The sequence below is a fragment of the Pipistrellus hanaki genome, assembly GCF_964339955.1.
Source record: "Pipistrellus hanaki genome assembly, chromosome: 2".
NCBI classification, from domain to species: Eukaryota; Metazoa; Chordata; class Mammalia; order Chiroptera; family Vespertilionidae; genus Pipistrellus; species Pipistrellus hanaki.
In genome coordinates this window covers 120,148,419-120,163,112 of record NC_140504.1, presented here as the reverse complement: position 1 = coordinate 120,163,112, position 14,694 = coordinate 120,148,419, and the positions used below count along the sequence as shown (strand labels likewise).

General features: G+C 42.3%; 1 protein-coding gene across 1 annotated transcript in view; it reads left to right on the top strand.

The window, feature by feature from the left end:
* The window catches only part of LOC311615593 (uncharacterized protein C6orf52), a gene marked incomplete at its 5' end in the record, with an annotated part of 17,031 nt that extends 2,337 nt beyond the window's left edge, over nt 1–14,694 (top strand). Inside the window, 3 exons of the mRNA XM_084870923.1 lie at nt 6,840–7,017; nt 11,577–11,622; nt 14,514–14,694. Of these exons, the coding sequence (XP_084727049.1) occupies nt 6,840–7,017; nt 11,577–11,622; nt 14,514–14,671 (382 nt within the window). The 3' untranslated portion in view covers nt 14,672–14,694. The remainder of the gene's footprint in view (nt 1–6,839; nt 7,018–11,576; nt 11,623–14,513) is intronic.

The window sequence follows — 14,694 nt, the reverse complement described above, 5'->3', positions numbered from 1 at the left end:
TATCTCATGGTGGCAGGGCTGAGGTAGAGGTGGTTAGGAGCCAAGAGGGGATGGCAGTTGTGGGTGATCAGGCCGGTGGGAGGGGGCAGTTGGGAGTGAGCAGGCCAGCAGGGGGGCCAGTTGGGGGTAAGCAGTCTGTCAGTGGGGAACAGTTGGGGGTGATCAGGGCGGGGGGGGGGGGGGGGAAGACAGTTGGGGGTGAGCAGGCTGGCAGGGGAGGGGTGGCAGGGAGCATTTGGGGGCAAGCAGGCCAGCAGGCAGAGTGGTTAGGGGCAATCAGGCAGGTAGGCAGGTGAGCGGTAAGGAGCCAGCAGTCCCAGATTGGGAGAGGGATGTCCAACTGCCGGTTTAAGCCCGATCCCTGTAAACTGGCAGTAGGACATCCTTCGAGAGGTCCAAGATTGGAGAGAGTGCAGGCGGGCTGAGGGACACTCCCACATGCATGAATTTCTACACCAGGCCACTAATCCTACATAATAAAAGAGCGATATGCAAATTAACCATCACTGCTACACTCACAAACCACACCCACCAGCCACGCCCACCAACCAATCAGAGCGAGTATGCAAAAAAAACCAACCAAGATGGCTACGGCCACAGAGAGCAGGCGGGAAGCTTGGGTTTCCCAGGCAACAGGAACATCCTCTGGACCCAGGCTGCTCCTAGCCTGTAGGCCCGCGTTTAGGTCCTGAGCAGCAGGGGACCCAGAATGCCCCCTGGTCACTCGGAGCCTGTGGGTGCAGGCGCCACGCGGCTGGGAACATTCCCGCCCCACCTGAAGCCACTTGGTAATGCTCCAGCCCCAAGCGGCAGTTTGGGCCCGTGTCCCCAGCCTGGGGTCTCAGCCACTGAGTCACACCAGCCAGGCAGATATGAAGGAATCTTAATGTTTCTTTTTTTATATATATTTTATTGATGTTTTACAAAGAGGAAGGGAAAGGGATAAAGAACTAGAAATATCTATGAGAGAGAAACATTGATCACTGCCTTCTGCACAGTCCTCACTGGGTATGTGCCCCAACCAAGGTACATGACCTTGACTGGAATCAAACCTGGGACCCTTGAGTCTGCAAGCCATTGCTCCATTCACTGAGCCAAACCAGTTAGGGCTGTCCGATATGTTAAAGGAAAAAACCCTATCTAATAAAGAGGGAATAGCTGAAACTGGTTTGGCTCAGTGGATAGAGCGTCTGTCTGCGGACTGAAAGGTCCCAGGTTCGATTCCGGTCAAGGGCATGTACCTTAGTTGCGGCATATCCCCAGTGGGGGGTGTGCAAGAGGCAGCTGATCGATGTTTCTCTCTCATTGATGTTTCTAACTCTCTATCCCTTTCTCTTCCTCTCTGTAAAAAATCAATAAAATATATTTTTTAAAAATAATAATAAAGAGGGAATATGCAGGGAAGGGCATTTGGGGGTGACTGGGCTGTCAGCGGATGGCAGTTGGGGACGATCAGGCCAGCAGGAGAGCAGTTAGGCGTTGATCAGGTTGGCAGGGGAGTGGTTAGGGGGTAATCATGTGGCGGGCAGAAGCAGGTAGGGACAATCAGGCAGGCAGGCAAGCAGTTGGGAGCCAGCAGTCCAGTATTGTGAGAGGATGTCCTATTTAGGCCCAGCAGTCAAACATCCTTTGAGGGGTCCCAGATTGGAGAGGGTGCAGGTTGGGTTGAGGGACGCACACCCCCATGCACAAATTTTGTGCACTGGGCCTCTAGTATGCATATAAGTTCTTTAGTTGATCTCTTCCCTCACCCTTCCCCCCTCTCCCTTGAAGATCCTCACTCTGTTGCATGATTCCATGTCTCTGTATCTATTTTGTTAGTTTATTTTGTTCATTAGCTGCCATATTTGAGTGAGATCACATGGTACTTGTCTTTCTCTGATTTATTTCACTTAGTATAATACTCTCTTGGTCTTTCCATGCTTTCTCAAAGGGTAAGAGATTCTTTTTTATAGCTGCATAGTATTTCATTGTGTAAATATACCACAGGGTTTTTGTTTGTTTCTTTGTTTGTTTGTTTTTAATCCATTTTATGCTCTTGCCTCCTTAATCAAATATTAATTGAGCAAAATGGCTTGGGCCAATTTCTGGGTTCTCTGTTTTTCTGACACATTTTAGAGAAGAACCTTATAACTTGAAAAAGTATTTTGCTTCCATCCTTTAGAATATAGTTGGTTCTAGAATGAAAACTGTAGTGTAAGCAACTAAACATAACTCAAAGTGGTTTACTTTTTCTTTTCTTTTTTATTGTTAGAAATTAGTGGAACCAATTAGAGATGATCTTAGCATCTAGTTCAGATGTTAATACTAGGGAGTTCATAGAGATTGGTTTGGAGGTTTTGAATTCCTGAAATTATATGCAAAATCGTGTATGTACATTTTTGGAGGAGAGCATTGATAAAATTTTGTTACATTTTAAAAAAGATTAGGGCCTAATTGAGGTTATAATACATTAATGGAGTCTAAGGTCATAAGTGCTGAAATAGGTCCAGAAAAAGAACTCTTCAAAGCACACAGCTAAGTAACAGTAGACCTAGAGCTGCTGCCGTCTTTTCTGTGTCTTGGGGCTTGGGCCTTCTCTAAACAGAAGAACAGTAGTTTTTCACTGTCTAAAGCAGTGTTTCCCAAACTTCTCTCATGATGAGAATCACCTGGTGGAGTTGTTAAAACACAGATTCCTGAATCCCAACTAAGAAGTGCTAAACTAGAATTTTTGGGAACATATAGGTAAAATTGTATACTTAACTAGTGCTCTAAGACAGATGTTATATACAGAGCACTAAGTTAGGTATGCAATTTTACCTATATGTTCTCAAAAATTCTAGTTTAGCACTTCTTACTTGGGATTCAGGAATCTGTGGTTTAACAACTCCACCAGGTGATTCTCATCATGAGAGAAGTTTGGGAAACACTGGTCTAAAGCAAGGGGTGAGGAACTTTTTTTTTTTTTTTTTTTTTTTTTTTTTTTTTTGCCAAGGGCCATTTGGAAATTTATAACATCATTTGAGGGCCATACAAAGTTATCAACTTAAAAATTGACCAGTTATATTTGGTCAAATATCTCATTAACTCACCCCTAATGCCTTGGCAGGGCTAGACCAAATGATTTCCTGGGCCTTATATAACCGGCCAGATATTCCCTACCCCGGGTCTAAAGAAAAACTACGAAATTATAGACCAGTTTAATTGGATTCAAAGGAACACACTTCTTGCAAAACCTCCTGTTCTCTTTTCCAAACACAGGATGTAAGAAGCCATTTAATCCTATTCTTGAAAAACTACAGTTGCTAAGAAACAACCAACTATTCAGAGTTAATTAACACTAAAATGGGATTTTTAGTTTTGCTTTTAAATTAAATTGAAAACTTTTCACATTTAAGCAATGCTTCTACTTATTCATTCTTTCAATAGATATTTATTGAGTACCTTGCTTTGTTTTGCTAGAGAAAAAACAGCCAGCTTTTCTTTTTTGGGGGTGCCAGGGGTAGTGACAAAGTGGATATACTGGGCTAAAAGGAGACAGTGGAGAAAAATCAGCCCTGTTAGAAATATCATGTGTCTAATATTCCTGCCCAATTATCCTCCTTTCTCAGTGTAATAGGTAGCAAGTCTGTTAAATTTTAGGACTACAGCGGTCACATGTACTTGTATTCCCAGAAGACTTTGGGTTTTGCACATAAAGCCAGGAGAAGCTGAGAGAGTGGGCTGTTTCACCTGGACACTGGCCAATAGTCTACCACGATGTAAATTTGCTTCGCCTGCTTCATGGGACTAATCCAAGTGAAATATGAGAAGTTTGCTCTTGAGGCTTTTAGAACAAGCATGTCAAACTCATGGCCTAAAAAGTAAAACAATATTTGTGGCCTGGTCTGTGTGGCTCAGTGGTTGAGTTTCGACCTAAGAACCAGGAGATCACTATTTGATTCCTGGTCAGGGCACATGCCCTGGTTGTGGGCTTGATGTTTCTCTCTCTCTCCCTCTCCCTCCCTTTCTCTCTGAAATCAATAAAATATATATTTTAAGAAAAGATTAGGGCTTAATTGACATTATAATACATTAATGGAGTCTAAGGTCATAAATGCTGAAGTAGGTCCAGAAAAGTAACTCTTCCTTGTCACTGTCCTCAACAAAACCTTTGGATGTCTATCTTCATCTCTGGAGCTTGCTCAAGGTGCTCTGTGTGTCACTCCTGCTGTATTCCCAGGTGCTTTTAACCTGCTACATTGGCCTCTCCCATCCTTAGCCTCCTTACTACCTTATCATCAATGTTCAACTCCCTAACTCCTTCACAGCTACCCTCATAGCCAAAATTCTGATTTTCTTTTTACAAAAAAAAAAAAAAAAAAAGAAAGAAAAAAAGTTCCAAAATAGAGGCCCAAAAATCCGGTATAAAGTTTTTACAAAAATAAAATCCCTTGCTGATGTTTTATTTGATGTCTAGGCTGTTGTAGTGATTAAGAATTGTGTTCAACTTCATATAACTTAAAACAATAGTGGCTTAAACAAGACATTTATTTCTCAAAAGAAATCTGGAGGTAGGCCAATCTAGTGCTGGTATAGCGAGTCAGTCCATAGTCATTGGACCCAAACCTGTTCTTTATTTCCAATCCTATATTTGCATGACTGATTCTTCGATATCATCCCATAGGCCGAGATAGGTGCACAGCTATTTTGACTCCAGCCATCAGATCTGTAATCTCAGCGTTGGGTTTGGGGAAAGGGTGGAGGACCAGGAGGCCTTCCAGCTAAGCAAGCTCCCTTTGTCTACACAGCTTTCCTCAATCTCTTACAATAGTTCTTACTTACATCGTATTAGCCAGCCTCTGGTCACCGGCCACCTCTCCCTGCAGGGGGAAAGCCAGGAAATGTAGTCTTTTAGGGAGGCCTGTTGCTGCTCCAGGGTAAGTCAGGGTTCTGTTATTAAGGGAGAAAATGAAGGGAATCAATATTGAGTGTCACTTAGCAATGTGTGCCACAGCAGCTAGTCAACGACCTCTCCCTTGAAGACATGGGAAATCCACTAGAACAGTGGTCGGCAAACTCATTAGTCAACAGAGCCAAATATCAACAGTACAACGATTGAAATTTCTTTTGAGAGCCAAATTTTTTATACTTAAACTATATAGGTAGGTACATTGTTATTTACTTAATTAGGGTACTCTTAAGCTGACCTTTGCTAAAAACTCAAGGGGCCAAAGAGCCGCATGTGGCTCTCGAACCACAGTTTGCCGACCACTGCACTAGAGTCTAAGTTCCACTATATCACCAGTCCCAACCACCTACCTGCCTTGTAGGGGCTCAGTAAACAATGGGTGAAAGATTTAATTTAATCATGATTATTATTTTTCTCATTACAAGTACCTATAAACAGATAAATATAGAATACATCAAGCACTTGAATAGTGGAATAGTTCATTAATAGTGGAATATTAATTAATAAGCTTGTTAGTTATTAAAAAGCTTCAGGGAAATTGACAAACTCAGTTCCTTTTTTAAATAGTAATTATAGTTAATGTTTATTGAGAGCATAGTGTTTTGTTTTTAATCCTCACCTGAGGGCATCAGAGAACATGTTTAGAGAGAGAAGCCGGGGGGGGGGGGGGGGGGGGAAGAGAGAAAACCATATAATTTGCCCCGATCTGTGTATCAACCCTGCAACCCATGTATGTGCCCTGACCTGGAATCAAACCAGCAGCCTTTCCATGCCCAGGACAATGCTCAACCAAGTGAGCCACACCCACTAGGGCCTAACTGTTCCTTCTTAGACTCACAAGTTATCTTCCTAAATGTTGACACTTTGTGTAGCCTTGCTACTTAAAGTACACGGGGCTGGCTTGAAAGGGCAGAATCTGAAGCTCCTCTCTATATCTACAGTTTAAACAACATGCCCAGGTAGTGCAAATGGGCATTAAAATTTGGGGAGCTTTATTATGCTTTAAAAAAATACACTGAACCACAGATTTCCCTGCACTTGAACTTTTTTTTCTGCACTGGAATTAATATAGGGTGTGTGTGTGTGTGTGTGTGTGTGTGCGCCTGTGCACGCGCGCGTGTGTGTGTGCGTGTGCGTGTACGTGAGCGTGCGTGCGTGTGTGATGTGCCAGTGCTTCCCACCAGCTGGTTGGGATGATTTCAACCTGCAGGAAAAATGCCCACTAGGGGCTGGTTCTATTTGCAGATAACTGAGACGAGAACATCAAATTGTACTTGTCTTAAAAGTTTTAATTACTAAAAGGGACTCTTACATAGGACGCGGGTTGGAGACTGGAGTGTCCAGCGCAATTGCTCAACACACAGCCATCTCTGTTGCCCTGGGCAACGCCCCCAGCCTGACAGCTGGGAGCGGGCTGGGGCTCGAAGCCCCTGAAGAGGTGCTGCAGTGCCCTCAGGTGACTTTAACCCTGTTGCCTTGAAAATCAAGCAGTTAATTGCCTAGCAGGGATTAAGGCAGTTGTGAGAGCTGTTTGTCTGGTTGAGAGGTTTTAGCTCAGGAGCTAGAATTTTTTGACTCAGAAGTAAAAATTCTGGATTCTTTGTCTCCTTATCAAGTTTCTGGATAAATGGCTGGACAGAAGAGTTTTGCAGGTTTTGACAGAGCTCAACAAAATAATTATTACTGGTACTGGCAAAGGTGAGGTGTTTCTGAGTGAAAATGAAGGTTCTATTTTGTACATATTTGGGGGGGGCAATTTACAAACGATTGCTTTGAAATTGGTGTTCTTAAACAGCGAAAGCAGAAGTCATACTTGTAACTTTTGAGAAAGGAGAAAGCTCTGTGGTTTTGGACAACTCTGCCTTGGTTGGTGATGCAATTTTTGTTGTCTCCCCTCCACTATTAGAGTGAACCCCAAGTTCCAGTTCCACCAGAGGGACCCCTTTGGCAACGGGCATGAGCAGCAGCACAGCTGTTGTCTGCTTTCTGGCTACGGCTGTGGTCCTGCAGTGGATGGAAATGAGCACCCCCTTTCTGCGTGTGGGACCTCTGGACACCCGGCTGGAACTCCCTTTACACCCGAGGTATCACTCTCTAAACGTATCCTGTGTGTGAAACATCTTTTCCTGCCTTCACACCTCCACATCCTGCCACTCACTTTCCTACAGTGGTGGCTTTTGCTTCCTATTTTAATACCAGAGAGCAACAACTGGTGACTCCAGAAATTTTGACTTGCAAACGATGTAAGTCCTCTCTCTCTTCCAAAAACAAAATAATAGGCTGATGGAGTCTTGCTCCTAATTTATTGTTACTAAATTTTAGATTATTATCTTCCAATAGATTTTACTCTTAAACACTTAAAGTGGGACAGGAGGTAGGGTTTTGTTTGTTTGTTTTTTGTATTGTTTTGATACAGCAGTAAACATTAACACACTTTTAAAAAGATACCTTTGATTAATCAAGTAACTCAAGTAACCTGTATCTGAAAGCCTCCCCCCACTCCCACTTCCTCTTCCCCTCCCCACTTCCAAGAACACGCTGTTGAAGCTGATCTCGTCCTCTAGACTTTCCCCCGGGCCTCTTGCTGACTCAGTGTGATGGGGCTTTGTTTCTGTTGGGGGAGTTGGGAGCACCTTGGGCAGGGATGGACCGTGTGGTATATGATTGTTTGTTTCTTGCTTGCTTCTGCTTATAGATTGCATCTGGAGAGCTTTCTTTAAAGCTGCCCATTAGAATGTGCTGTGAGGTTAGCTCACCCCTATTGACTAACATTTCTCAGTGCCTTAACAAGCTTCCTTTTATCATACTTGTTTATCTTCAGGCATTGGAGTGTTGTTATTCTTTGGCTAAGAAAAAATTCTGGAAGCGGAAGGTCTGGATTAAAGGATATATCAGTTGAAATTTTAAACAGCAGCTTACCAGAATGCTGCCTGAGCTTGCGCTTTCCATTATTGTTTGTAGGTGTGCTTGCTTCTGTTTTTTGTTATTGTTTGTTTTTCTATGTGAGTAGCCAATTGGACAAGTGAGGAAGGCTTTTGCCTATTAATTGAGGGCAAATATTTTTTCAGGTGTTTATTGGTATCTGTTTCTGACTTAGTTGACTTTTTTGCCTACCTTCTGTTGTGTTGTGCCCCTTTTTCTTGACTGTGTAAGGCAGTGTTTCCCAACCTTCTCTCATGATGAGAATCACCTGGTGGAGTTGTTAAAACACAGATTCCTGAATCCCAACTAAGAAGTGCTAAACTAGAATTTTTGGGAACATATAGGTAAAATTGCATACCTAACTTAGTGCTCTGTATATAACATCTGTCTTAGAGCACTAGTTAAGTATACAATTTTACCTATATGTTCCCAAAAATTCTAGTTTAGCACTTCTTAGTTGGGATTCAGGAATCTGTGTTTTAACAACTCCACCAGGTGATTCTCATCATAAGAGAAGGTTGGGAAACACTGGTGTAAGGTATTTACATATTAGGGAAATTAGCCCTTTGCAGTCAAAGTGTCACAGGTTTTTCTCCCCAGTTTATTTCCTTACTTTGTGCGATGGCCTTGGCCTTAACACTAGAGTTAAATTGAACAGCTAAGCCCTGTTTTTAAAACTTGTATTCGCTTGGTAATTTTTTTTGCCCAAATTTTCATTTTCAGTTTTGCAAGTCTGTTTTAGGTGAGCCTCTTAGAGAAAATATCTTGTTAGACTTCTCACTATTTTTTTTATTTTAAACCCAACCTGGGTTGTACCCTTTTAGCAGATGCTTCATTCTCCTATATAATAAAAGGATAATATGCAAATCGACCCAACAGCTGTTCTACCGGTTGCTGTAATGCGCACTGACCACCAGGGGGCAGACGCTTGGCTCAGGAGCTGCCCCTGGTGGTCAGTGTGCTCCTACAGGGGGAGTGCTGCTCAGCCAGAAGCCCTGAGCCGGGCTCATGGCTGTTGAGCACAGCAGTGGTGGTGGGAGCCTCTCCTTCTCCTGCCTCTGTGACAGCGCTAAGGACCCCTGGGCGATGTCTGACAGCCAGCAGGCGGACATCCCACGAGGGGTCCCAGACTATAAGAAGGCGCGGGCCAGGAGGGCCCCCTTCCCCTCCCTTCTCCCCCCAGTACCAAACGTGGTGCAACTGGCCTCTAGTATTTTATATATATATATATATATATATATATATATATATATATATATATATATATATATATATATATATATATATATTTTAAATTTTTGTTGCATTGCCTGAGGTTTTAGTACACTTTTCTCTCTCTCTCTCTCTCTCTCTCTCTCTCTCTCTCTCTTTCTTTCTCTCTCTCTCTCTTTCTCTCTCTCTCTCTCTTTCTTTCTTTTTGAGAGATAGATCGTCTATCCAACTTCTAGTGGCTACCTTTAAATCTTTAAATAGAGAAGTATCAGTTTGAGTATATTACCAACTCCAGAAATGAAACTATTTCTTTCTCTCCACTCATGAATAAATAAGAAATTAACACTTTTTTTCTCTCCTTGCCATCCCTTTTCTTCTTTCTTCTCCCCATTTGTGTTGACACATTTTGATTTTTTAAAAATATATATTTTATTTATTTATTTATTTATTTATTTATTTATTTTACAGAGAGAAAGAGAGAGGGATAGAGAGTTAGAAACAGATGAGAGAGAAACATCGATCAGCTGCCTCTTGCACACCCCCTACTGGGAATGGGCCCGCAACCAAGGTACATGCCCTTAACAGGAATCGAACCTGGGACCCTTCATTTTGCAGGCTGATGCTCTATCCACTGACCCAAACCGGTTTCGGCCATTTTGATTTTTTTCATGTTTCATTCTCTAGTCAAATTTTTATTATAACATGCAGTTTTTTCTTCAAGAATTATATATACATTCTCTTTAATGGCTGTGGTTACCATACTTGTGCCACCTGCCTGCTCTCTGGGTGGGAGTTCCCAGTTAGGAAAGTTGATGGGAGTTTTGGTCAGCAAAACTCAAGACCATAGAGCTCTCCAGTGAGTCTTTCACTCACACATCTTCACTTGAGTCTTTCCTAATGAGGTGCCCTCTATGAGATGTCATAGGTTTATTGCCCACTTCCCCCCTGTCATAGGTTTCCGCCCACATCCGAAGCCCTAGCCCTTGTCTCCCCAAATTAAGGGTTTAGCCCCTCCATTTTGGCATTGTGTCCTGTTTAAGTTTACAGGAACTGGATGTCTTCCAAATGATTCTCAGGTCTTTGGGTGTCTATCAGCACAACTTGCCCAAACTACCTCTAACAGAGGAAAACCACTTATAGATGTGCCCTTCTTTAAGGACAACCAGCAGCATACACTCTCCACATGAATCTCATTCTGTAATGCTCTGTCCCCAGATAGCTCCTGCTCCCTACAACCCTCCTAATTTAGGATCCACATTTACCAGAGTACACATTGAAAAGGAGGAAATGTGAGGTTACTTGGACATTGTATTAAAAGGTCTCATCGTTCTGGCCAGTTTGCTCAATGGTTAGAATGCTGGCCCACAGACCGAAGGGTCAAGGGCACATACCTTGGTTGCATGTTCCCCAGCCCTAGTAGGGGATTGTGCAAGAGGCAACCAATCAATGTGTCTCTCTCATGCCAATGTTTCTCTCCCCACTCCCCACCTTCCACTTTCTCTAGAAATCAATGGAAAAGGTGAGGATTAAAACACACACACACACACAAAAAAGAAAGCTTCATTTAAGCACAGATTCTGGCTTCTTAGTCATTTTTAAATGGAAAAAAATACATCAGTGGTGTGATTAAACTTATGGTAACCATATAATTTATTTTGCAAATCAGGACCTATTTCAGAGCAAAAGGGAGGCATACTTTCAGATTGGAGAGAAGAGACAGTGGATCTTCAGCTTTCAATGCAATGTGTCCTTATTAGCAGGGGAGGCTTAATTAAAGTCATTAGTGCCTCCAGCTAACTCCGCCTTCCTGGATGGGCTGATTGCTTGGAACAGCTGTGCATCTTTAACAAAAACAGGTTTCCAACAGGTGCCTATTCAGAGGAGTCATAGGAACTTATGCCCCAGTAGAGCAAAGTGTCTGGGTTAACCAGCCAAGATTTATTTGGGAAATACTTCTGGAATTTCCTTCTCTCGGTATGTAAGGGGATGGTTGATTGGTTTGTTTTTCTGTACCCTCTGCATTTCCTTAAGCACCCACTTCCCTGTCCTCGGCTGAGCCATGGAGTTGGTGGTGTGATTAGAAGGCCATGGTGAGGATGTACATGTGGAGACTGCAGATTGTCATCTGGAAAGAAGGGCTGAGCTCCAGGCAGAGAGTTGGGCTTCTAGTGCAGGGACTATGGCGTCTGGGCACCAACATTCCTGGTGTTGGATGTTTATTGCAGGCCCTAGGATGCCAGTTCTCAAAAGCTTCAGAGAGGCAATAGGCCTTGGTTGGGCTTGCTCCTTTTTTGTGGGTTTTCATCTGTTGATATAGTTCACTCATTTTATAATTGTAATATGTCATTTAAAGATTCTTCTCATCAAAGTTCAAAAATAAATTTAACTTGAAGAGAGTTTAGTGTTTTAGATATTGTTTGTGAGAGCTAGATTTTTCTAAGAAAGCCTGTGTAATAGTAAACCTTTAAATGAAATTATTTTTTTCTTAAAATACTGATTTTCATTGTAGGAAACCACAGCTCTGGCGGGAAACCAAGATGAAAACCTACTAGAAGGTAACACAAACCTTGTGTTGCAGTACTTAAAACAAAACTAAGAATGGCTAGAAACTGAAAGGCCCTACTGGAAAATGCCAGCGTAGGCTGTCTAAGCCATTTTCTTTAACAATTCATCTACTTTTTGGAAATTGCCTCTGTGGGAACAGCTGTAGTGAAGCCTCCTCTCTGGGCCTTTCTGAAGGACTGGGAAATGGAGGCATTTCCAAGAAAATAGGATGATAAGTTGATTTTAAGATCTTGTTTCCTCCATAAGTTTAGACTTTAGGGTTAATTATGCTTTGATTTAGATTTTTAAGGAGAAAAGCATGAGACACTTGCTGTGACCTTGGCTTCCTGGCTCCCCTTAGGGTTACTGGTTCCTGGAGGACCCAGCAGGCCCCTCTGTAAAGTCAGGTGCTTTTTTCATGTAGTTCTTGATCTATTTTGAAAAGAGCAAAGTATATCTGCCCAGAGAAGAACCCTGTTTCTGAATGTGTCTTATTCGAGGAAAAAAGGAAAACATTTGGCTTTTTTTAAAAGTTATTTTAAGTTATTGGAAAGAGGAATAGAAACAAAATGCAGAGAACACTTTTGCCTGTTTCCTTATCAAATGTCTATCACATGTCCATCTGGTCTCTTCCCCTACCCTCACCTCATCCCTACAATCCACTGCCTTTGTGATTTTACCAAATCTGGTAAAGGACTTAGGACATGACTTTAGGGGGGAAAAACAACAACAAAAAACTTCAGAATATTCAGGGAAAAATAGAAATATCTAATTTTATGACTAGAAGCTCTCAAAGGAAAGATGGTTCCAAGGGATAAAAATTCTAAAGAACAAGTGCTGGGGTCTTTCTGAGCATCTAAAAGGGTTCAGGAATCTGGAGAAGGGACTTCCGGTAAATTAATAAAATAAAATAAAAACTAGAAATATAAATTTGGATTATGTGGGGGAGCCAGAGGAGACTTGGCTACCAAGTTCTCTCTGTCTCCGGACCCAGGGATTTTTATTCCCACATTTTGGCCTATAGCAAAGCAGATATTCATATCCAAAGGTAGTTTGGTGTACAGTACACATGGTCAGGTTGGGGAACTGCCCTCAGCAGGCAATCATATGTATCTTCAGGTTTGGGGGAATGCCTACAGCTGTTCAGCTGTTTGGCCAGCAGCAGGTAATAACATGTAGATTTTCAGGTTTGGGGAAATGCTTTCAGCTCTTCCAGGAGACAATAATATGTATCTTCAGCCCTGCTGAAGCCCCAAGGTTCCATCAACCTTTTGATGAAACTTCCTGAATTTGTGACATGCTGGAATTAACCTCCAGCAAGCAAGAATCTGACAACACAGTCAGACTCCAGTGCAGAAAAATAAGAAGTAGCTCAAGAAACTTATAAGATGGGCAGGGGCTATTGGATGATCTTGGTTCTAAACTAATAAATAAAAAAATCAGGCTGCTATAACAAAATATTGCAGACTGGGCAGCTTTAACAGCAAATTTATTATTTTTTGTGTGTGTGTGTGTGGTTCTGGACAGTGAAAAGTCCAAGATTAGGTGCCGCTGATTCAGTTTCTGGTGAGGACTCTCTTCCTGGTTGCAGATGGCCGCCTTCTCATATCCTCATGTGGTAGGAAGAGAGCTCTAGAACTCTGCTGTCCTTTTCTTAAGGCACTAAGCCCATGGATCTAGGGTTTTATCTTTATGATCTCATCACATCCAAATTATCTCCCAAAGACCCCATCTCCAAACAGCATCAAATTGGAAGTTAGAGCTTCAACATGTGAATTTGGGGGGTGGGGAGGCACAAACTGTAACAGGCATATCCTATGTAATAAAAGGCTAATATGCAAATCGACCGAATGGTGGAACTACTGGTCACTATGATGCACACTGACCACCAGGGGGCAGACACTCAACCCAGGAGCTGCCTCCTGATGGCCAGTGGGCTCCCACAAGGTGAGTGCTGCTCAGCCAGAAGCTGGGCTCACAGCTGGTGAGCACAGCAGCAGTGGCTGGAGCCTCTCCCGCCTCTATGGCAGTGCTAAGGATGTTCGGCTGAAGGCTGGGCCTACGCCTTCAGTCAGACATTACCTGAGGGCTCCCAGACTTCGATAGGCACCTGCACTGGGACTCTAGAAAATAAATTTGAGTGAATAGCATGAACACATGTGAATATTAGGAAGCACATATGGCCCTAAACGAACTAAGGTTTGCAAAAGTTATAAAGGAAAACAGAAAAGGCTTCTTCAGTTACATTCAATACGAGGGGAAAAAAATGGACTATATTTAAAAAGTCAGTGATCTTGGAAACCTGGCAACTTGAACTGAACATCTATTATAGGTCTGATGTTTTCATGATAACGCCACATCTCATCACAGGGTTTCAGGTTTCAGAGAAGGAAGGTCAGGCTCCTCTCTTTTTCTAAATTAGCTGTTACATATATATAATTTATTCACATACCAGTCTGTTAACTAAGGTAAAGCGGCATGGTTGTTTTTTCAAAGTCCCGGCTGGCACTTGGTTTTGGCTCACTGTTTGGCACCACATCCACCCAAGTGCTCCTGCCAGAAACTCAGGTGTCAACCTCCACCCCCACTTTCTCCTTTACCCCAAATTGGCTCCACCTCCAAATGTTGCCTACTTATCTCCAAAACCTCTCCTGATTCTGTCCATTTCCTCATTTCCATTCACCATCCAGATGCTCATTGAGTCTGGTTGCCTACTCCTTTTTTGGCTTCAATTTCTATTTTTAAGCCTTATTGAAGGGAAAACACACATTTTTAAAATGTTAACATTAATTGCCTTTAATATTTTCTGTTGATGTTTTTTAAAAACTGTAAACTATTTCTGATATATGTCTTCTCAAACTTTTTTTTTTTTTAATTTCATATGCATTATTGGCTTCCACAGATCCCAATCTTCATTTGAATATTGAGGAATTAAACAAAGAATTTATGGTGAAAAGTGAAGAACTTTACGATTCTCTCATGAATTGCCACTGGCAGCCTCTGGATACAGTTTACTCTAAAATCCCAGATGAGACCCCACAGAAACCAGATGTTCATTAAGCTACCCAATTATTATATTAACT